This window comes from Phalacrocorax aristotelis, chromosome W, assembly GCF_949628215.1.
Source record: "Phalacrocorax aristotelis chromosome W, bGulAri2.1, whole genome shotgun sequence".
Lineage (NCBI taxonomy): Eukaryota > Metazoa > Chordata > Aves > Suliformes > Phalacrocoracidae > Phalacrocorax > Phalacrocorax aristotelis.
In genome coordinates, this window is record NC_134310.1 from 26,103,333 (window position 1) to 26,126,767 (window position 23,435).

Below are 23,435 nucleotides of genomic sequence, written 5' to 3' on the forward strand. Positions count from 1 at the left end.
CTGCTAGGCTGTTTGCACCCCCCCCAGGACACTCCCCATCAGGCTTGGGAAGATGATGTCCTTGAGTGCATTCTTGCCCGAGGCCCCTTACAGCAGTGTTGCCTGTTTGTCCTGGGTGCTTCTGAGTGGAACCTCAGGGATCATAGGGTGGTTTCCAGACAGGAGTTTGGTAGTTCTGCAGTGTAACTTTGTTTAGGCACTTGGTGTCCTGAAGCCTTTCTGATTCCCCCAAAGCAACAAGTTTTAGTCATTCCGCAGGCTGTTCCTGTTATCTTACAGCCCAAGGCTACCTCATTATCCTGGCTAACTTTTGGCTCAGGCCCCAGCATTTGTTGAGCTACACTAGATTGCATTAGTGACGTTTAACTATTTATTCCCTGAATCAGGATGGGGCTTGGAGCAGCCTGGTCTGGATGTCCCTGCTCATGGCAGGGGGCTGGAGATGACCTCTAAAGGTCCCTTCCGACCCATTCTATGATCCCATGACGTCAGTGCGGTGAGAGGTGACGTCATGCCCCGCCCCCTCAGGCCCCCCCGCGCTGGGGGGCGGGGCCGGGCGCTCTGCGGCCGTTGCCATGGCACCGCGCGCCGCTGCTTCCTGTATTGATTCGAAAGGGAGGGCGGGGCGCGCTCCCGTCGTGCCGCGCGCGGGGGCGGGGCCAGCGGGCGGGGGCAGTGCCGCGGGGGCGGCCGCCATATTGGGGAGCGCTGCGGCCGGCGAAGGCTGACAGGGGGAGGCGGAGCGGGGCCGGACTGCGCCGTGCCGGGCAGGTGAGGCCGGGCCGGACAGGGCAGGGCGGCGGAGCCGCGGCCGGTGTCGCGGCGGGGCGGGCTGCAGCCGGCACCTGCCCCTTCCCTCGGGCGCCCGCTGGGCCGGGCCGGGCGGCGGGGCTGGGTACCTGGAGGGGCCGGGCGGGGCGGGCTGGGCTCGGCGCGGCTCCGAGCCGGGCTGCGGGGCGCCCCCCCGCCGCGGGCACTGCCGGTTGGCTGGGCCGGGCCCCGGGGGGCGGCGGCCTTGGGGTCTTCCCCGCGCCCGGGGCTGAGAGAGCGGTGCCGGCGCGCGCCGCCCGGGTGGCTGCGCTCTCGGGGCCGCCCTTCCCCCCGCTTCGCTGGGGAGCTTTGCCAGAGCCGCCGAATGGGGCCTGGTCCTGGAGCCGGAGCCGCGCTGCGGCTGCCCGGAGGAGCCGCCGTGCCCTCGGGCTCTCCCGCGGCAGACGCGTTCGTTAACGGGCGGTCCGCATCCGCGCTCCCGGGGGCTCAGCCCGTGCGTGCCCAGAGCTCCTTCCGTAGAGTCTTTATTTGGTCGGGGAACTGTGTCCCGCTTTGTGAAGGCGCGGCAGGAGCCGGGGGCTAGTTCAGGTGCTTCGCCTCCGCCAGTTCTTGGTCTCCTGATCAAATTGATAACGTGAACAGTAGCTGAGATTTCTGTGGTGTGGACTCGAGTACGGAAGATAACTACTAAGTCCTCCCAAAAACTTTTATAAGTCCCTCGTTTATGCACAATGTGAGTTGGTGATGTGCCGTTGTCTATCTAATGGATTTTGGGGGTTTGAGGGAGCTAAATATCGCTGTACCTATTGTTAGGGGTTTTTAAATGCATTGTTGACGCTTGGCAAATGGAAGTAGTGTGCATTTTCAGCAAGTTACAGGCTTGAGGTCTTAAGTCTGAACCAAGCATCCTCCACATGTGGTGAGCGGGCAGACATTCTGCTGGAGCAGTCATTAAAGCACAGTGAGGTCCTTGAGGTCATGCTGGAGTCATCTGTCAAAGGTGTTGTAGGCTTTATTGTGTGGATGACTCTTTTTCCTTGATTTGTAACTGTTGAAGGTGTTGTATTCATTTTCTTGTGAAGTGCTTATTCTTACTGAGTTCGTGTGTTTAACGATGCTAGCCTAGTATTTTCTGCCAAAGGCTCTTCACAGAGCAGCTCCCCTGCTGGCAACAGCATCTCACATTAAAAGCTGATTTCTGTTTTGTTATTATTTTTAATACAGAAGTGGAATTTCCTGTGTCTGTTGACTGAAGCTGCTGCGTTCTCTAAATTCTATAACTTTCTTTTGTGGGTTGACCAGGGGCATCATTGCACCTTCAGTAGCTTAAACGTGATGATGAAGCAGACTTCTGTGTTGCCTGGCCTGTTCAGGGAAGCTCTGCGGACAAGGCTGATAGTGAATTTTTAGTAGAATCATAGAATTGTTAAGGTTGGAAAAGACCCTTAAGATCATCAAGTCCAAGCACTAACCTATCACTGCCAAGTCCAACACTAAACCATATCCTCAAGCACCACATGCATCCTTCCTTTAAATACCTCCAGGGATGGAGACTCAACCACCTCCCTGGGCAGCCTGTGCCAATGTTTGACAACCCTTTTGGTGAATAAGTTTTTCCTAATATCCAGCCTAAACGTCCCCTGGTGCAGCTTGAGGCCATTTCCTCTTGTCCTATCGCTTGTTACGAGGGAGAAGAGACCAACCCCCACCTCGCTACAACCTCCTTTCAGGTAGTTGTAGAGAGCGATAAGGTCTCCCCTCAGCCTCTTCTTCTCCAGGCTAAACACCCCCAGCTCCCTCAGCCGTTCCTCATAAGACCCTTCACCAACTTCACTGCCCTTCTCTGGACATGCTCCAGCACTTCAATGTCCTTCTTGTTCTGAGGGGCCCAAAACTGCACACGGTACTTGAGGTGTGGCCTCCCCAGTGCCCGGTACAGGGGCACTATCACCTCCCTGCTCCTGCTGGCCACACTATTCCTGATACAAGCCAGGATGCTGTTGGCCTTCCTGGCCACCTGAGCACACTGCTGGCTCATGTACAGCTGGCTGTCAACCAACACCCCCAGGTCCTTTTCCTTCAGGCATCTCTCCAGCCACTCCTCCCCAAGCCTGTAGTGTTGCATGGGGTTGTTGTGACCCAGGTGTAGGACCAGGCCCTTAGTCTTGTTGAATCTCATACCACTGGCTCTGGCGCAACGATCCAGCCTGTCCAGGTCCCTCTGTAGGGGCTTCCTGCCCTCCAGCAGATCAACACTTCCACCCAGCTTGGTGTTACCTGCACACTTACTGAGGGTGCACTCAATCCCCTCATCCAGATCATCAATGAAGATATTGAACAGGTCCAGCCCCAACACTGAGCCCTGGGGAACACCACTCGTGGCCAGCCGCCAACTGTCCAGCCAGTTTTTAACCCAGTGCAGGGTGTGCTTGTCCAAGCTGTGAGCAGCCAGCCTCTCCAGGAGAATGCTATGGGAGACAGTGTCAAAGGCCTTACTGAAGTCCAAGTAGACAACATCCACAGCCTTCCCCTCATCCACTAAGCGGGTCGCCTTATCACAGAAGGAGACCAGGTTAGTGAGGCAGGACCTCCCATTCATAAACCTGTGCTGGCTGAGCCCAGTCCCCTGGGTGTCCCGCATGTGCTGCATAATGGCATTCAGGATGATCTGCTCCATGACCTTTCCTGGCACCGAGGTCTGTAGTGACAGGCCTGTAGTTCCCTGGATCCTCCTTCTGAACCTTCTTGTAGAAGGGCGTCACATTTGCTAGCATCCAGTCATCTGGGACCTCCCTGGCTGACCAGCGCCTGCTGATAAATGATGGAGAGTGGCTTGGTGAGCTCCTCTGCCAGCTCTCTCAGTATCCTTGGGTGGATCCCATCCGGCCCCATGGACTTGTGAACATCCAGGTGAAGGAGCAGGTCTGTGACTGCCACCTCATCAACGACTGGGACTTCATTCTGCATTCCATCTCCCAGCGCAGGGGCCCAACAGCCCTGAGGATGACCACTGTGACTATTAAAGACTGAGGCAAAGAAAGCATTAAATACCTCAGCCTTCTCATCTTTCGTGGCAAGGTTACCTTCTGCATCCATCAAAGGAGGGAGGTTCTCCCTGGCCCTCCTTTTGTCACTGGTGTATTTCTAAAGACATTTTTTGTTATCTTTAATGGTGGCGGCCAGTTTAAGTTCCAGGTGGGCCTTCACCTTCCTAATCTTTTCCCTGCATAACCTCACAACATCCTTGTAGTCCTCCTGAGTCACCTGCCCCTTCTTCCAAAGGCAGTAAGCTCTCCTTTTTCTCTTGAGTTCCAGCCAAATCTCAGCTTTTAGTGCACCGACTTCTGATAAGGCTTCCAATAAAGCAGACCTTTTAGCTAGAGCTGGTGCTCTTGGCTGTGTGTACTCTGGTCTGAGATGTAAGATAATTGGACAACCATATTCTGTGAATTTTTGAGTTTTTTTTGAAGGGAAACTGTATGTTATGGGAGTTAGCGCTTTATGGAGAATTGCCATGCTCACACAGAGCATATAAACTACCAAAAAAAAAAACCCACAACCAAAAAAAAAGCCCTGAAGGTTCTATAAGTGTTACAAAGTGCATGCAGTAGCCTTTCTCTTGTGCTTCCCTCTACTCCTGAGCCCTCTTTGAGTCTAGAATGCCTAACATGGAAAAACTCCAACCTTATAAAGACTCTGTATCCCTAAGGCCCAAGTACTTAACTTCCTCCATCCCCAGTTACTTCTTATTAAACACTTTGCGGTGTGCAGAATAAGCAAATGAGTATATATCTTCTAGGTAATCACCAAAATGAGCGCCATCGTATGCTGGTCGATGAGCAGCCGAAAGCAGAGCCTCCATTTCTCCTGTCTGTCCAGTGACTTGTCCAAAATGTGTGTTTACGTGGGGGAGAACTGTCGTCAGTGGTAATGGCCTCCTCGGCCAGCTGCCTCTGCAGGGGCCAGCCAAAGCCATTAGCTCAGCCCTCATGTCCGAGGGGAGATTCAGTGGTGAGGTGTGCTTTATCGATCGCTCCCTCTCCCTCGTGAGCTGCGAAGGGTAGCAGCATCCAGGCCTGTCAGCTTGGCACGGGTTATGTCATGGACTGAGGTGAAACATCGGAGCAGAATGTGGTGAGGGTAACATGTATCCCCTCGTTGTCAAGTAGTAACTTGAGGAATTGTGCCCATCTCCTTCCTCAGTGTATGCCTTGCCCTCTGCTACCTGCAGAAAGGGATGGTGTTTCATGCATGCTCTGCCTGAGTGCAAAGGCTCAGGCAGCAGAAACCTGTTTCGTTACACCTGCAGGAGCAGTGGAGCAAATGGGAGTAGCAGAGCTTGTTCAGCACTTGGTATTTTTCAAGCGTGATCTGCCAGAGCTGAACCTGATCTTTAACTCGGTCTTCAGAGCTTCAGCCAAGCCTTTGCAACAGCCAGAAAGGAAGAGGTGTTCCAACGCTGTTTAACCCAGGTACCTTTGCTAATTATTGCATCTCTAAAACTGGAGAGTGTTTTTTCTGCTGAGTCTTACTTGTTTTGCTTTCATAATAGATGAACCTCTTCTGAGACTTGCTGCTAATTAGATGCAAAGATTGCCTTTTGACCCACGGGCAAGAGATGAGAGGTGACCCCTCACTGACCATGCGTTATGTGTTCATGCTGTCTGTATTTCCCAGCATATTGTTTCCTGCACTGCTGAAGACTGCACTTTATTTCAGATTCCCTGGGAGGAGGCGTGGCCCTCTCATTTGCGGAGCAGCACGGTGAAAAGATGAAATAATCACCACCTGCAGGCAATAAAGAGGGTTTTGATGGTGGTGATTTTCTGAGAAATCCCCTGCTGAGTACATGATTGTCATGTCTGCTTAGGTAAACCCTGTGCTCCTGACAGACTACTGCCCGCTGCAGTGAGATGTGTATTGAATGAAAACATCTATGAAGGTAAAGTAACAAAACTACAATTCTCTGAACTTATTAAAAGCTGGCTGAAGCCAACTTGGAAGCCCCTCAGCTGGGGGACTGGCTGCTGTGTGGGTGCGATGGTGGAGGGAGGGGACTGCTGACTCCGACAGTCTGATCTTGGTGATTGACTGTCGCGCTTGTGTTTGGGGCTTGAGTTGGACACTTGAAAATATACTTGTCTTTTGAGTGCAGTGTGGCAGACTTGACTCTGTCAGCTGTCTGTTTTTTCTTCCAGTTGTGGAGAGAAGTAGGATGTAGGAAAGACGTCTATGCTGAAGGCAATGGTAATATCTGAGCATTATCCACATAAAAGAGGCAGCAATAGCGAAGTTCTTGGTAGACTTCCTGGAGTGTTCCCTTCAGATGAGGGCTTGCATCTAAGAACAGCTATTTTATGTGTGAAAATCTTGGTGAAAAACTTCTGGGTTTGTAATGGTGTATTGAAATTTATTAGTGGAGGGGGGTGTTTGTTTTTAGTAAATGCTCTTCCGAAGACAGAGGTTTTGCTGTTTCCTGAAGGTGTTACAACCCTGAGCTTCCACTAGTGTGTGAAAGTCCATGCCACGTAGAGAGCTTTGTTGTGAATACTTTGTCCTCTGCTTATGCTGACTCCCTGCTGCAGTCTGCAACCTGAGCATCCTAAATCTGCACCGATGCCCTGCAGTTTGCTGGTCGGGTTCCTGTGTCATCTTGGTGGGACTGTACATTGCTTTGGAAAGGTAGACACGAGGCCTGAAACAGGCTTCAGAGGTTGACTTTGGAGGGTTGCATGGAGTCTTGGAGTATGTCTGTGAGTGTGGGTGCAGGTCGCCTCTGAGTCAACCATTAGTCACCTCCATTGGAATTAGAGGTCAGGCCCTTGCCTGTGCGGGAAGCAGGGATGCTTCTGACACTGGAGGTGAAAGGAGGCACAGACAAGTGTGTACATACTGTCTTCTGAGCCTGGGATGGAATTGCAGCATGCTGAGCTTCTGTACTGCTGTTACAAACTGGGAGGCCGAGTGCAGACAGGAGACAAAAACGATGCCTTGGCCCTGCCTTTGAGCCACTTTGGGCCTTTCAAACCAAACCTGAGTTCACTTTGCGCCTATTGCTGGTCACCTAAAAGTTGGCATTTTTGGAATAGGGGCATTCTAGAGCTGATGGCAGTGAGTGTGTAAAGAGGCTTGCAAGCTCCCTGCACAGGAGGTGCTTTTTTGGAAAGGCAGGAATAACATGGATTTGCTGCAGAACCTTCAGTGAAGAGTAGTTACCTGCATATTATGGTCTGAAGTACATTGACGCAATGTGATGGTCCTTGCAGTAATACAGTGTCTTGGTTTATGGTTGGAGTATTGAATCCCTCTACGGCCTTCAAGAGTGAGGCTTAAGGGTAGAGATCTTGTCTGGCACCATAAGCCTGAAGTAATTTTGTCGTTGCTGGCAGTGCGGTCTCTGTGCAATACCTAGTTATGAATAATCCTCTTCGAGTGCAAGGCAACAAAGTTTATATTTAGTTTTGAAATAACGCTTTACCTGTTCCCATTGTGTGTTGGTTACTTCTCTAAATGGTTAGTTTTAGAAAATGTTTTTCACACTGATGCCTTGGGAAGTTACTGGCTAAGAAGGTGCATACTTGTAGCTTTAAAAATGTAAATATTGATAAAACTTACACAAGGCTCTAGCTTTTTGTACTGCTGCTGTTTTTGAAAGGAGGTGAGTTACTTCAGGGTTGGTTGTTTGGCGTAGTGTGTAAACTCTGTTCCTCTGGCTTAAATGTGGATGAGCCCAACTTCAGGCTGGCCAAGTGCAGAGCGTCTTGCTGCTTGTTGAGGTCTGCTTTAATGCTGTGAAGCCAGCCTCAGTATTCAGGATGCATTTGTAATAGGCTTGACTTGTGAACTTGTGAATTATACTTGTAATTTTACTATTACGTAGCAAAAATGCTACGGTTTAGGTTCCCCTCCCCTTACAGCTTCTTCAAAAGTCTGGGAAATAGTATTTCCACTTACGGATTCTTCTCTTATCACACTCCTGAGGTGGAGGTGCCGCTCACTAAACCAGCAGAAAATGTGTGTCCTTTTTGCTATCTCGGTGGGGTAAACCGGCGCACGGCATGGTGGGGCAAGAGCTGGAGCAGCACAAAGGAGCCGCAGGAACAAATGCACCACCCTTTCTGTTGCCAGCTGTTCTTCAGCTCGTTGATTTGCAAGTGTTGCTTAGTAATGGGTCTGAGATAAATCATTGGAAGATGAAAACTTGGGCTTTGACGAAGCAGGGCATCTGCTTCAAACCCTGCTGCTCGTGACCCAGAGGACTAAGTGCTTGTTTACCCCATCCTTTTCCCCTTGGCAAATTATGGGGTTCTTCCTGAGAGCTCGTAAATATTCAGCACCTGAATAATGACACATTTTTACCTCAAAACCCATGCCGTTAAATACAGGCCCAAACAGAAAGTAGCATCTCTGGTTTTGGGTTGGCTCTTGCTGACTCTAAATTTGTCTATGGGAAGTGGGTGGGTTTTCCTTTTCCCCTGAAGCGAGTATGAAGGGCTTTGCCATAAAGACCAGGAGCGTGTGGAATGTGAGTTCTCTTTTAGTTGAAGAAATAAAAGATCTGCAATCAGCAATTGGCTGGATTTTTATCACAGTTCACATTACTTCCAGAACAATACTCCTAGGCAAGGACACAGTGCTAAACAAGTGTGTCTTGTTCTTTTTATTGACCCAACCATAATGGATTCAAATACCTAAATGGCTTTTTCTCAGTATGGATCTGTTTTTAATAAACCAGCCTGCAGAATGCCAGGGTTGGCAGGGAAGTGAATGCGGTTATTTTGCAAAATTGTTTCTCTGCTGTTCAGGAGGCAGCCTGGACCTACTGGGGGTTTTTCAGCGAGTGTTGAAGTTGGGGTAACAGACGTAGGCTGCGTTTGGTTCTGTCAGTTCAAGGCATGGCTGATCTGAGCAGAGCGGGAGCTGGACAATCCCTGACCCTTTTTTGTGCCAGAAATTAATTGTGCCCTTCTTAAAGCTGGAGGGCAGTTGGGTGGGTAAGTGTTAAACATGAGAGGTGTTGATGAGTCTGAATGACTCTGAGAGTAGCAAAGGCAGAACTTTTACTTTTAAAAACTGAATATATTTCCAAATTTAGACAGGGCTGAAGGGGTAGGGGGGATGTCTTGGTAAATCAAATACAGTTAGTGTTATGTTGATTCTTTCTTTTGAAGCATCCGAAGCCTGAAAAAGGTTCTTTGGGACTTATCAGTATCATTGCCATGCTGCCTATGCAGCCTTTTCTGTTCACTCTGTGTACACCGTGTTTCTGATTAGAAGTTGCAGTCAAAATTTGTACAGATGGGAAGACAAGTGAGACGCTCTAAAAGCTAATGTGTTTCGTATCCAGAATTAAAAATGTCACATAGCTATGTAACTGGATCTAGATCTCTCACGAATACTGTGCTGCGACATTTTGGGAGGACACTTCAAATGTGTGGTGTTCCCCAGCTGATCGTGCTCACTGTGTGGGTTCTGCAAGCTGATCTCTTATTCATGGTGTTTAAAAAAAAAAAAAGGGGTGGGGAGGACATTTTCTTGAAATTCTTGGTTTGAGAGGTCCTGTTAACCAGCCTCTAAGGTGGGTTGGAAGATCATGGGTGGGTAAGGAGAGTGGATGAGGGAGAGTGTTTGACATGAGATGTGCTAGGGTTTTTATTTTAAGGTCCTTCATTAATAATATCACAGACTTTTTCTACCTTTTAACTCACCATAATGCTATCTCTGGCTCTTCACTTCACTTGGTGGAAGCTGATTACTGTTAAATTGGGTAGCTTCCTCCAGTTTTGCCTCTGAAAGAACATATGGGAGAAATGTATCAAAAAAAGAAAAATGCTTGGTGGAGGAGGTGGCAGAGGTAAGCAGGTGTGCTCAGAAACAGCTTGTCACTCTTTCAGGGGTGCTCCTGTAAAAGCGTTGGCATGCTTAATGGCAAGGAGGAGAGGCCTCTGCATTTCAGCATTTGTAAGAAGTTGAAGTTTCAGTACTAGCAAATGGATTAGATGAAAGTAGCTCTGCTAGCTGATAGGTGGCTGTAGTCCAGAGTGGGTGTGCTTTATCTTGCCTTCAAGCTAATTTCATAGCATACTGTGACACTTAATCACATCTCGCTGGATTGCAGCACGTGCTGTTGTACCCCTCGTAGCTCGGTAACTTGCCTCTGATTTTTAATGGTAAACCCTGAGTAGGTTTTGTGTTCTTGGAGGTAAACCTTTTCACAGCAAACCTTACCCACTGGCGAAGGAGGCTGAAGGCGCAGTTTGCGGCAGGCCCTGCGCGTGGCAGTGTGTAGCTTGTCCCTGGACAGCTTTCCCCCAGCACAGTTGTTTGGTGCAGTTGCCTACCAGACGTTGCCACAAGTTTGTATCTTGAGGCAACTCCCTTTGTGTAGCCGGGACTTGGGCCAGGTGCTGTACGTGTTTATACAATAGCAGTGAATTAAAATCTCTGTACATTCTGCACAGCTTCCAGATGCCTGTGTGTTGTGGGGATTTTCTTGTGTGGCCTGTGTGTTAGATTCCACCTTTCCCTTTGGAGATGTTTATCTTGGGTTGAAAGCCCAACTTGGCATGTCTCTTCTGGCATTGGCATTTGTGTGCCAATGTGAGCTGTGGACAAAACATGAGGTGCGCAAGTTGGGGAGGTTGGGCACTAACGATGCTGGCCTGTGCCCTTCAGAGCTTGGAGGAGGGCTGTGACTACATACCCTTGCAGAAGTGTTAGCTAATTTTTTAAATTGATATATGTTATAATTTAGCTATCCAAACCTAGGCTATGAAGCAGGCCTATCCTAAAACATATGCTTGAAAGATGCTTAACATTGCTTATAGACTGTGTAGCCATGAGGTAGCTTTACGTTAGCCAAGAGGAATATCTGGGACAGTGTGGGCATCGGACATTGAACCGGTGCGGCTACCTAGTTCATAGCTGCTTGTGTGTTGCAGTGCTTGTAACATGACTGAAAGTACCCGACTAGCTTCAGTGTAGCGGCACGTGCTGCTGTTGTGCCTCTGGCCTGAGGTGTGGATCTGGCTGTAGTGGGGTGGGCTGTAGGTGTCTGGTTTTTCCTTGCCTAAGTACTGAAGGCTTGCTAAGCTGTGCTGCTGCAGTTCACGTGGACAGGCTGCTGTCGAGTACCGCAGTCCCTGCTCCTGTTGGGGTGGTTGCCTGCAGAGGTCCTGTCAAACACAAAATACTGGTTGTCTGCTCATGTGAATCAGCAACTGACGGCAATGATACAGATTATGTACATACATATTGCATGCAGAAAGATGTTTTCATTGGCAGCCCTGTGCTGTGGTGTATCACACAAGTTTGGTACCAATGCTCTGGATACGAAAAGTGGTCCCAAGTTTAAAGATCAGGCTTAGGGGATTCTGAAGAGGCTGCTTCTATATTAAGGGGTATAATCTTTTGGTGTTTTCTTCCCATCTGTTGCAGCACCATAACTGCTGACTCGACTTCATGAACACAAATTCCTGAGCCTGCCGAACTCCACAGCCCCTCTGCTTTCCACCATGGACCAGGATTATGAGAGACGTCTCCTACGCCAAATCAACATACAGAATGAAAACACGATGCCTTGCGTAAGTAGGAGTGGGCTGTGCTAAAAGTCTTAGTCTGACTATGAAGTTGTTGTCTGTCTTGCTTGTTACTGTTTTCACTTGAGCTTTTAAAAGATATGGGACCTCTCTGAAGCAAACAGTCTTCTGTTGGACTGTGAGCAGGTGTGAGTACCTGAGCTGTTCTAAGAAAAACCAAATAACTTCAACAAAGCTTTTGAATATATAAACTCAGTCCAGGTTGGAAGAAGGAGTTAAGATATTTTTCTGTAGCTCAGTAATGCCTTTTTACTAAATAGTCTCTGTAAGCACATGTGGAACATAAAAAGTTGGGGGCTAACAAACAAACAAACCAACTGTAGGACTTGACAAGATAGAGCAAGTCCAGTGGAGATCACCAGGGTGGTTGGGGGGCTGGATGGGTGGTTGCTGAGACCTGTGTTGCTCAGCCTGGAGAAGATGAGGCTCAGGAGGGGTGAAATCCTTGCTTTCAACTACCTGGTGGGTGGTTATGGAGAAAATGGAGTCAGACTCTTTTCAGAGGCACACAGTGGAAGGATGTAGAGGCAATGAACACAAGCTGTGACAGGGGGAATTCCAGTTAGATGTTAGGAAAATATGTTCACATGTATTTGGACATCACATCCAAACACTGCAACAGGGAGCTTGTGGGGTGGTTGTCCTTGGAGATACTAAAAACTCAACTGAATGAGTCTGTGACCTTCAATATAACTTTGAAATTAGCCCTGTTCTGAGCTGGGGTACTTCCCAGCATAGATTGTTCAATGAAAAAGAATGTGACTGCAATTGAGGAACCTGCTGCTCGCTCTGCAAGCAGTCTGCACCACTCCAGCCTTCCATGTGTTTGCCATGACAGTGTCAGCTTGAGAAGGAGCAGTGAGAAAGAGGCTGTTTAATTGCTGCTCTTGACAGAAGTTCCTATGACAGTTGGACCCTGATGTGCTTACTGGTTCTGTTGAGGGGACCAGCTAATGCTTGGCTCTTCTCTACTTAGGCATATTCAGCTTCGACAAGATCTTGCTGATGTTTTTCAGACCCCTGCTGTGATCAGCTTGTTCCGTGTTTTTATTCTTTAATTCAGGTAGCAGAGATGAGAAGAACCCTGACGCCTTCCAATTCTCCAATGTCTTCTCCTAGTAAGCATGGTGACAGATTCATTCCCTCCAGAGCTGGGGCCAACTGGAGCATCAACTTCCACAGAATAAATGTAAGTTTTGCTTTGCTTTTCTACAGCTCAGTCTTGGAACTGAGGAAATGGTGCATTTTGTTTTGACTGGCATAATTGCTCTGCTTATGTCCTGCACCATGGTCCTCTTGTGCATTCAGAGGGACTCTTTTGGGGTAGGTCTTCGTAGAGGCTGCCCCTGTAGTCCAGGAGACTTCTTTGTTTGCTATTTCACCATATATCATGAGGTTTCTGTATGGTGATAGCATATTTCTCTCTTTCAGGAAAATGAAAAATCACCAAGTCAAAACAGAAAAGCAAAGGATGCTACATCGGACAATGGCAAAGGTGAGACCACCTCTCTACCACTTGTGCCATGCCTGCAGTTTTTATTTCAAACTGTTGGTGAGTTTGGAAATCAAGGGAACACTGGCACTTTTGTGCTTATGCAAAAACTGCTGGTGTTTTAAGAAATGCCCACATCTTGAGAGTGAATAGCAGGTCACCTCAATAGACTTCTGACAAGTATCTGGGAAGCAAGAGGCTATCTGTATCCCGTGATTTATTGTGCTGTGGAAGCACTTTCCTGATGGAGTGGAAGGAGGGGCAGTTTGCTGCTAATCTTGATTCCAAACCGGGGCCCCAGGCTTGCTAAGAGGCCCTGTGAATGTACAAGTCAGGCAGATGTGATCCTGCCACTCCCTGCAGAGCTGTTTGCTGCTTGCAAGTTCTCTGCCTAAGCAGAGACCTTGTTTGGGTTCACAGATGGCCTTGCTTACTCTGCCTTGCTGAAGAATGAACTCTTAGGAGCAGGGATTGAGAAAGTGCAAGACCCACAGACGGAAGACAGGAGGCTGCAGCCATCCACCCCAGAGAAGAAGTCTCTCTTCACTGTAAGTTGGTTACTTTGCGTTAAAACCAGTGGAGGTTGCATATGTGCATCACAGGAGCAAAGCACACGGTTCTGCCAAGCTGCTAGTGCGAGTGAGTTAGTGTTGTGGCTTGACCAAGACAGTCTGTTGGTAACAAAATCTGGTGACCTGTAAAGAGAATGTAAGTATCTGCAGCAAGCTACATGCTTCCTATTTCTGTGCTGGCAGGGAAGCTGAGATGGAACCCAGCTTTTTTGAGCAGTGTGGTAAACGACCAAACCAAGCTGTTGGACTCTGGTGGAGATGAGGTGTTTTGTATGGTTCTGGAGCGCCTGGGGAAGGGAGGAACTGAAAAGCCTGGAAAATCTGACTCTGGGTGTTAGTGTTAGCTAGGCATTGGGCACCAGCACCTGTTGTGAGTGATCCCCTGGGTCTTGGGTGTGCTGGGGTTCTTAACAGATGCGTATTCTTTATGCAGTATTCGCTCAGCACAAAACGCTCCAGTCCAGATGATGGCAATGAGGTCTCACCATATTCCCTGTCTCCTGTCAGCAACAAAAGGTAATACTGATTCTCCCCAGGCTGCAAGAAGGGAAGGGTTGGGACAGAGGATTCAGTGAGGTTCTCTAAGGCTTCTTTCTAAGGCACCCAAAATTGCACTGTGAATTGGTTTTGGAAATCTGGGGAGCTAATAAGTAGGGGCAGTCAAGTTCTAAGAATGTTTGCAGGTGCCGAACCTGCCTAGATACCTAATATGTCTTGGCCGACTTTCAGCAGTCAGTTTACCTTTTTGCTCCCTAGCTTCTTTATAGATGTTGAACCTAGTTCCTTCCAGTCTTACCCGCTGGAAAGAATTTTGCGGCTTCTTTGTCTGCATTTTTGTAGAAACCCAGGTGCGCTTTAAAGAGCAGCTTCATCTATGTCTACCATCTGCTGCAATGTGTAAGATCCTGTAGTTGGTTTTACATCTGTTTTTGTAAACAGTCAGAAGCTGCTAAGATCACCTCGCAAACCAACTCGGAAAATCTCAAAGATTCCTTTCAAAGTGCTGGATGCCCCAGAGCTGCAGGATGACTTCTACCTGAACCTGGTGGACTGGTCCTCTCTCAACGTCCTCAGCGTTGGCCTTGGCACTTGTGTTTACCTATGGAGTGCTTGCACTAGCCAGGTAAACTATTACCAGTGTCCAGAGAGTGAAGTACCTGTTGTTGTAGGTCACTTCCAGCCGTAGCATCTTTCAGAGCTATGGGACACACTCTGCGAGGGAGTCAGTGCTTGTAATGTTCGGTCCCAAACCAGGTACTAGTTTGTGAGACAGCTGATAGTGTAGTATGACAATAATAAGTGTTCTTATTCTGTTCTATCCCACTTTCAAGGTAACCAGACTGTGTGATCTCTCTGTGGAAGGAGATTCTGTAACATCCGTGGGCTGGTCAGAACGGGTCAGTATAACGTTGTCAACAAAGACAGCTGAAACACTTGTAACTTAGACACTACCATTGTAGCTGTGTAGCTCTTCCTCACAGGTTCTAACTCTTGGGTTATTTTCCTGTATTTCTCCAAACTCCCTGTACATGTTTTCCTGTCTGCATTGTTTCTTCTCTACTAAATGAGGGGAGATAGAGAGCAACCTCTGTATCTTGAGGTTCTCAAGGCATTTGCTAAGAGGTGTGGGAGGGAGAAAGAGCTGGTTCACTTCTCCAGCTCTTGACAATAAAATGTTACAATACAATAAATATATTCCAACCAGGCTGCTTGGCCCTTGTGGTAGTAAAAGATGTAAGATGGAAGAACTCTGGAAGCTTTGCATCTTGTGGGATTTATTGCAAGTCTTTTCCTCAGCTCCTCAGATTTTGTTTTATGTCTGTCTTTATTTACTGGCTTCACTGATCATGGCTTTCTGTTTGTCTAGGGGAACCTGGTAGCTGTTGGCACTCACAAGGGCTTTGTACAGATCTGGGATGCAGCTGCAGGAAAAAAGCTCTCCATGCTAGAGGGGCACACAGCCAGAGTCGGTAAGGAGGTGGGAGGCATGTGTTTCATGTGTCTTGTTTCTTCGTGGTTGAACTTTTTCCTTGTGAGTGATCCGCCTGAAATAGTGGAACTCCGAAAGTACCAGAATTTATATTTATTCCCTGCTATGTTTTAAGCAGTCTTCAAAATATTATCATCCAGTAATTGTGGTGTTCTAGTCTTGGGCGTGGTGGTGTTTGAGTATTGCAGCAGGTGTTTCCTCCATGTCTGAGGCATTTTAAGTTTGGTTACAACATCTTTTTTCACTGCCACTGGCTTCCGGTTTCAGCCCTGCAGGCAGGCTGGCTTACACTGAGATTTCCAGTTCCCTTATTCTGCAGGGACTGTGCTGGGGTTTTTTTTGGTGTTTTCCTTTTTCTTTTTTTTCTCAGAGGTGTTTTGAATCTGAACGCTGGAGTGTGATTTGGGAAGTCAAGGCACTCTCTGAGTTCTATTTGTGTGCTTTAGTGCACTGTGAAATTGAATTAGTGGTACCTTCAGTATGGTTTTGCAGGTCAACCTTTCTTTGTACACTATTCCAGGACTTCAGACAGTGGATATAAGGGAGGTCCATAAGCACTGGGGTTTTGGGGTTGGTTTGGGTTTTTTTAAGTCTTGGCCACTGTGGTGGCTGTGTCCTGCCTACCCACTCCTGCAGCACTCCCCCACCATGCTTTTGTGCTGTGTTACAGGTGCCTTGGCTTGGAACGCGGACCAGCTGTCTTCTGGGAGCCGAGACAGGATGATCCTTCAGAGGGACATCCGCACCCCACCCCTACAGTCTGAGCGGCGGCTCCAGGGCCACAGGCAGGAGGTCTGTGGGCTCAAATGGTCTACAGACCACCAGCTCCTGGCCTCTGGAGGGAATGATAACAAGGTATAGTACATCCAAGGAGTCACGTGGGGCTCAGTGTCTCTAGATCTTCACCAAGAAATGTCAGGCCCCCTTTTTTTAAGGATATTCAGCCTCTCTGAAAGGGGCTTTTGTTTCAGTTGTTGGACTGTGTCCAAACTAAATCATGGTAAGCTTCTACTCAGTCTCCTCTCCTTAATAAAATTAAAAGGGCAAATTTAATTTTGCTTCTGTATTTGGCTAATTACATCTATAGCTTCACTCAGGCGTTTGAGTTCAGCAGAGCCACTGCTAAGCTGTACTTCCTGGCTTCATTCAGGCAGTGTATAGTCAAGTCAGTTGCAATAATGCTTGTGTGCAGGAGAAAACTGAGTTTAGGGCTATTTGAGTTCTAATACCTGTAATGCAGGCTTGTAGTTCGCTGAGCACCATATGGAAGAATCATCTGTTACGGAGAAGTGGTGTTCAGAGCCCTTTGGAGTGGGTTGCTGCATAGTGAGTCTGCCCAGTATCTGCGCGACAGCGTGGTTGCACCAAGTTCCACCTGCTCAGAATAACTTCTAATAAACTCAAGCCTATTTCTAGATGAGTTCTGGGATAATCCAGCCATAAAGACAAAAGAAGGGTTTGAGTTCACATTCAGTGATGCTGTGTTTTTGGCTTCATGAGCTTACCTTAAGGACTGCTAGCTTCTTTGAGGCCTGGTGGTAGAAGGGCTCCTCAGTTGAGCGTGGAGGCTGGTGAGGACTGGCCTCAGGGCTGTGAGCACAGAGTGGAGATGCATGTACTTGAGCAGAGCTGTGGGAAATCAGCTTGTTGCCCAACTGCCCTCGTCAGTCGCAGCGCAACTTTGTGGCTTGTGGGTGTTGTGGATGTATGACTGCAGCACAAGTTTGATCACGTCTCTCCTTGCTACCAGCTCCTTGTCTGGAATCACTCCAGCCTGAGTCCCGTCCAACAATACACGGAGCATCTTGCAGCAGTGAAAGCTATTGCCTGGTCCCCACACCAGCATGGCCTCCTTGCCTCCGGCGGTGGGACAGCTGACCGCTGCATACGCTTCTGGAACACACTCACTGGGCAGCCTTTGCAGTGCATCGACACCGGGTCGCAAGTGTGCAACCTCGCCTGGTCGAAACATGCCAACGAGCTAGTAAGTTCTTCCCCATGCAATCCTGCCGCAGAGCTCCCTTGTGTTAGGAAGCATGATGCATATTTCCCTCTCACCTTTCAGGTGAGTACCCACGGATACTCGCAGAACCAGATCCTTGTCTGGAAATACCCCTCGTTAACTCAAGTAGCGAAGCTAACAGGGCACTCGTACCGAGTCTTATATCTGGTAAGCGATGGCTGTGCCTCTGAAAACTTCTGTAGCTGCTTATCTTGGCTTTGCACGTGCTGAGATGAGACCCAAAGCCACAGTGCCAGTGGCACTGTAAGCTGCCTGTAGTCTAGGTGGAGATATGAATGCTGCCCTACAAGCAATGAAAAACGCTCTGTATCTGGTTTCCTTGCCTTCAAGGGATACTTTGATTTGCTGCCGTGGAAATGTGAGGCTGTATTAATGAATAGCAAAGCCTGCCAAGGCTCTTCTGAGGAAGCACAAGCTTCTCTTCTTGTTCCCTTAGGACTTACATGCTTTTTCACTGGTGACTGCCAGCAGGGGAAGAATTTGATGCTTTCAGTCCTCCTAATTTGTCATTAAAATGCTTGGTGCAGTTAATCCACACTGATCTCGTACCTGCTTTGTTACTGTTACATAGGGCTTTCAGCGGATTCATGACAGAGATGAGAAATATGCTGATACTGTTTTGTGGGGTAGATTCCAGTGTAAGTGACTAACAGAGCTGGCAAATACCAGTCATATCACACTTTCTGCCTTAACACATTTATAATCTGGGGAGGAATAGCCTCAATTACAAGTGGCTTGGCTCTCTTAACACAAGGATCCTTTTTATGGTAATTCCACCCATGTGTTCCAGAGCTGTGTAAGAAAGATGCAAGCACTTAATTGGCACCTACAGAGACTGAATAAGGCACATGAAAGCAGAGGTAGTTGTTTGGTTTCTCACTGCTGGCCAAGTAGGAAGGAGAGTTAAATATCTCTCAGGCATTCCAATGAATATTTGTTTTCAACCTCAAAAATGTACCAGATGCTAAAGGTTGCTCTCTCTTGGTGCCAGGCAATGTCCCCTGATGGGGAGGCCATCGTTACAGGAGCTGGAGATGAAACCTTGCGCTTCTGGAACGTCTTCAGTAAAACTCGCTCAACAAAGGTAAGGATGCGTTGCGTGGATGATGCAGCTGTGTCCTGCAGGAGGCTCAGCCTTTGGGGTGAATTCAGTCCAGGTTTGCTCTGTTCTGCCTTGCCCCTGGTCTCTTCACCATATTCTGCAGACCGAGGGCTGGGGCAGTGAAGGGTTAAACTGAGCTATATGGGGATTTGTAGCCGTCCAATGAAATAGAAGGTTGCCCCTGTGTGCCCAAGGCAGTGTGGCAGAACATCCTCTCCGGGCTGTTACAGGGCTGTGGAATGTAACAGCACTTCAGGGAGCTCACCCTGAGCCCACCGTCTGCCCCGCTAGTGCTGTGGGGGCAGGCGGAGGCGATCAGCCCCTAGCTCTTTATGACGCTACTCGAAAGGGTGGCTCGGATGAAGGTGGGACTGTCGCTGCTGCCACTGACAACGCGCCATCACCAAAAATGCGTCATGCCGGGTGCTCAGAGAGCTTTTCTGGGCGTCTGGCAGAGGAGAGTGGCAGAGAGATCGTATGGGGTGAGCTGCGGGGAGCTGGTGTTGCTCACTGCTGGGTTTTGGATGGCTCTGGGGTACAGCTTCCTGCAAAGCTGTGAGAATGGCACACGTTCCTGCCGTGCTTTATGGTATCAGCTGGAAAATCCCATGGGAGTATTTATGGTACTGAACGGTGAGCTCTGATTGTGCCCTGAGCTAAAGATACCTCAGCCACCAGATTAGCAGGTTTTTTACTAAAAGAAGAATGCACATGGAGTAACTCTGCAGCACAACCATGGCAGAGCACTTAACACCTGCTTTGTCTTCTCTTGTCAGGAGTCTGTATCCGTTCTCAACCTCTTCACCAGGATACGATAAACCCCCATACCCTGCAGCCCAGGAGGGACAGCCTGACACACCAGGATACAACCACTACCTTGGTGTGCACGGAACCCCAAAAGATCAGCCAGAAGGGGAGGGAGCGACAGCGGGACTGGAGGAAGGACTTGACAGATACTAATTAAACACATCTTGTGAACCATGCTGGGCAGTATTTGGGATGGGGCTGGGGAGGGGAGGGAACTGCCAAAGGTTTACGGATTCATCCTTCACAAAGGGAAATGGGTACAAGAGAAACATGAAACCAGTATCGTCCAACCTCATGTTGTTTACTGGAGAACACCTGTGTGACCTGGACCATTGGGACCAGACCAAGGCCATCCCAGCTGCTGCATTGTCCCCTCTTGGGAGAGAAGAGTGTCCTTGCCTCTGTGGGAACAGGTTTAACCTGCTGCTCTGGGTCCCTCCGTTCTTGGACGGACATCTTCGGAGGTAGGAGCCAGCCAGCCTGACTTGTTCAATATGACTGGTGCAAGGGGCCTAAACTCCAGGTCGAGCGCTAGCCTCTCCAGTTAATCTAAGGGCATTGTTTATAGCCTGGCATCCCTCTTACATCAAGAAACTGGAGAATTGCTTATTTTCCTTCCCCTGCCAACCCCCCCTCCCCCCACCCCCCCAACCAGGTACCGTAGTACTTGATGCAGTCATTCCCAGAGGACAGCTTGGGTTTTGGCACACTTGACAGCTGCCTTCAAATACATTTTGGGGCTCCAGTCTTCGGAGGAGACTTGAAGAGACTCCACCTTTGAGGGAGCACATGCAGAAAGTTCTGAAATTGCTATTGCATGTTCTGGGCTGATCCTTTTAGTTACCAGAGAGGAAAAAACCAAAACCAAACCAACTGACAACCACGGTGCATGTGGAGCTTCCTCCAGTGCCACTTGTGGCAGGCTGGTTGCTCTGGAGTCTTCCTGAGGACAAAAGCAGTTGAGATGTGTTTGAGGAACAAAACAGCTCCTGTGGATGGATCTGTGTGGAGAAGGCATGGCCTCTTCTGGCTGGAGGGGGGAAACACCATGTCTGGTGAGAAGGGGGTTCTTTTTCTAAAGCAAGGAAGAAGTATTGCTTTTTTATCTCCAAGTCAAAGCCAGGGACTTGTTGTTGGGGGTTTTTAAAATTTTTTTTCTGTGTGGAGGTGTTTTGTTTTAAGTTGCATGGGAAGAGTGCCTGCTTGTGTGTTTGGAGCCTGTGTGACAAGTGCTGTGGGATGCGATGCAAAGCACTTGCGTGTATGTGTTGCCTTTAATTTAAAGAGAAGCTGGTATGCTTGCAGCAGCCTGTTCCTGTCTTACTTTGTACGTGTGCCAACACCCTCCCTGCCGCGCGCTGGCCTCTTGCCAGCCCCGTGCCGTCTCTGGCGTGCTGGGATGTGAGCAGTTTTCTATTCTCATTTGGAGTTTCCTGGCTGTGTATATAGACCTTGACCTGTTCTCTGTAGACTGCATAGGTGATGCTGTTCTCTCTCTTTTCTTCTCCCCCCTAGCCTTCTTTCCCAGAGGCCAGACTGTGGGGGTGGCAGGAGGAATATGGCTGTCTCTGCCTAGTACCGCCAGTACCCTTGGGGTGAGCTTCTGAGGTGTAGGAAGGCTGGTACAGAGAAGGGCAGTGAGGTGCCGTTCTGCTCACCACAGCCTTGGCCGCATGTGCTGTCCCACCAGGACCTGGATTGGGCTCTTGGTTCTACTTCTACGCGTTACGTGTGCCTGGAGAGAACTGTGCAGAGCTTGTGTGCCGGGAGCTGAGTGCTCCTTAGCAGCCTGGCAGTGCTAGGCCTCCAGGCCCAAATCGGCAGCCATATTATCGTCTTAGAGCCTTGCTTGCCTCCAAAATGTAATTTCAAGGTGATTTCTGGAATGTGGTTCCAACACAGCTATTTTATTCTAGCTCTTGCTGCAGGAGCACAGGGCTTGGCTTTAAAAAAAGTCACCTGATGGCCCCCCTGACCCTCTGATTTCTCGTTATAGTCACTGGCACCATTAAATTCATGTGGAAGGACCACCACAAAGCACTAAGAAGTTAAGTCAGATCATTAAGGTGCCAAGCAGATTTGAAGTGAAAGACCATCAGCAAGATGTAGTCTGTCCCAAGGGTCCACCCTGCCCAGAGCAGAGCCTGGGGGCTGGGGGTGTTTGCATCAGCAGTGGAGGTGGCTGGTAGCTGCGGGTTTGCTTGTCTGTTGATTGTCTCCTGCCTGAATCCTGACATACAGACCCCCAGGAGATGCTGCTTTCTCCTCTGGGAAGAAGTATGTAGTGGGGGCACACATGAGGTCTCAGCTGCAGGTGGTTTCATGCTGGTTTGGGCCTGTCCTGGAGCAGGAGGGGGAGCTGGATGGAGCATGGGGCAAGCGCATTGCTTCTGGGGCTCCCCGTGTGGGCGGTGGCTTTGCCCCCCACCCCGCCATGTGGGTGCCTTCCTCAGGGGAGTCCTGTGAGCGGCTGGGGCAGTGTGTGGCATCATCCAGGCGCGCGTGGCCTGGGCTGCATCCACAGCTTTGTGCTCCCCGCTCCACCAGCATCCTGGGGCACTGAGGGCGGCTGCAGCCCTGTGGTTCACGGTCCCTGCGGTGGGCTCCTCTCTTGCCAGGGACCTCCACAAACCATGTGTCTTACTCTTTGCACTTCGGAGCTGCGCTGGGAGCCAGTTGGCTCATCGTGACTTCTCTCGTCACCATGGCAGGGAGGGCTAGTGCTTTCCAAGCCATGGCCTGTGGCTGAGTGTGTTGGCCAATGAGTACAGCGAGAATGAGCTGTTCAGAGTGACTTTGCTGTTAAAGCGTGGCACGGGCTCCTTCCCCCCGCGCTCATGGCCACCAAGGCAGGAGCAGGGTTCTCAGAAGCACACTCTGCTGCTCTTCCACAGTGAGAGTGTGTGTTGGTGGGTGCGTGTCCTGGCCATGCACGGTGTGGCTTTGCCGGCTGGCTGGAGTGTGCTGTGGTGTGCTAAATGGAGGAAAGGATGAAGGTCATGTAAGCTTGTGTGTTTGGGGTGTGATCTGTAAGTACTGAACCATGTGCACGTGTGGAGTGAAGGGTCTTCCCACAGTTGGTGTAATAATGTGTGCAGCCTCGTGGCATTGTTACTTTTGAGGCATCATATGGTGGGGGGGGAAAAAGAGCATTGTAACTTGTCCATGTAAAGCAATCTAATTGGCATTAAACAAGTTGTGAAGTTATGTCTCTTGGGCTCGGTGTGTGCACTTTGCCTTTCCTGGTGAGGTGAGGGGTGCAGCAGGTCCCTGTGCTCTCTGGAGCTGTGCCCCCTGCATTCAGAGGCCCTGGGGTCCCCCCAGCAGCTGCCCTTGGCTCTGCAGGTACCAGCTCCCAGTAAACCTGTGGTTTATTGGTCCTGCCCACCTGCTCATGTTCGCCTTCCTGCTGCTAGATAAGTGGGGAGGTGCAGCCCAGCCCTCCTACCCCTCCTCCCCTTGGGGGGGCAGGAGTCCTGCAGAGCACCCCTGAGGTGGAGATCCATCCTGCTGCACCTGTGGAGGCGGGACCCTCGCCCAGGTGAGGAGAAACCCCTGCCCTGCGAGTCAGAACCCTGGCTGTGACTGTAGCCTTGCCAGGCTGGCTGTGCCTCAGTTTCCCTGGTGTGAAGGATGTGGGGCTGCTGGTGGGCCTCTGGCTGTAGGGGGATGTGGCAGCTCTTCTGCCCTTGCTGCCTCAGTCCCACTAGAGGGAGGGTCACTAGTCCCATCACCTGCTGCTCCCCCCAAGCATATCCCCCCACCCTGCTTGAGCCCTGGGGTGCTGCTTGTGGGGTTGTGAAGCCCTGACCATCCCCTCCTGCCCCCAGCAACTGCTCCATGACGCTGTGAGGGCTGTGCCAGGCCTAGTGCTGGAAGCCCACCCTGTGGGGCAGAGCTGGGCCGTGGGCCCAAGCCACAGAGATGGGAGGCAGAGGAGCCCTGGTATGCCCTTGCCTCTAGCAGCACCCATTGCAGTGGGCCTGCACCTTCTGGGGTGAGTGGGATCCCCTGCCCCACATATGGGGCTGAGCTGGGAGGAGAAAATAGCGGGACAAGGAGCTGTCAGTACCTCAGTTT

General features: G+C 49.8%; 1 protein-coding gene across 5 annotated transcripts; it reads left to right on the plus strand.

Annotated features, from left to right (window-relative positions):
* Nucleotides 1-657: 657 nt before the first annotated feature.
* On the plus strand, nucleotides 658-22,562 carry FZR1 (fizzy and cell division cycle 20 related 1). 5 transcript variants are annotated; one of them, XM_075077817.1, is made up of 17 exons: nucleotides 665-771; nucleotides 5,081-5,243; nucleotides 5,324-5,396; nucleotides 5,491-5,713; nucleotides 11,209-11,354; nucleotides 12,433-12,558; nucleotides 12,801-12,864; nucleotides 13,282-13,409; nucleotides 13,867-13,949; nucleotides 14,373-14,556; nucleotides 14,765-14,830; nucleotides 15,301-15,403; nucleotides 16,094-16,278; nucleotides 17,174-17,407; nucleotides 17,489-17,593; nucleotides 18,438-18,530; nucleotides 19,325-22,562. In XM_075077817.1, the coding sequence occupies exons 5-17, from the start codon at nucleotides 11,286-11,288 to the stop codon at nucleotides 19,364-19,366; spliced, it is 1,482 nt and encodes a 493-aa protein (XP_074933918.1). In that variant the 5' UTR covers nucleotides 665-771; nucleotides 5,081-5,243; nucleotides 5,324-5,396; nucleotides 5,491-5,713; nucleotides 11,209-11,285; the 3' UTR covers nucleotides 19,367-22,562. The 5 variants fall into 5 exon arrangements, with proteins under 5 accessions (XP_074933920.1, XP_074933918.1, XP_074933919.1 ...); XM_075077819.1 differs by lacking the exon at nucleotides 5,324-5,396 and having other exon boundaries at nucleotides 658-771; XM_075077818.1 differs by lacking the exon at nucleotides 5,324-5,396 and having other exon boundaries at nucleotides 5,642-5,713.
* The last annotated feature ends 873 nt before the right edge of the window (nucleotides 22,563-23,435 follow it).

Excerpts from the sequence above, each read along its gene's own strand:
- FZR1 (XM_075077819.1), top strand. The coding sequence starts at position 11,286 with ATGGACCAGGATTATGAGAGACGTCTCCTACGCCAAATCAACATACAG. Across the intron at positions 13,950-14,372 it reads TCTCCTGTCAGCAACAAAAG|TCAGAAGCTGCTAAGATCAC; the intron begins GTAATACTGATT and ends TTTTGTAAACAG. Across the intron at positions 18,531-19,324 it reads GTAAAACTCGCTCAACAAAG|GAGTCTGTATCCGTTCTCAA; the intron begins GTAAGGATGCGT and ends TTCTCTTGTCAG.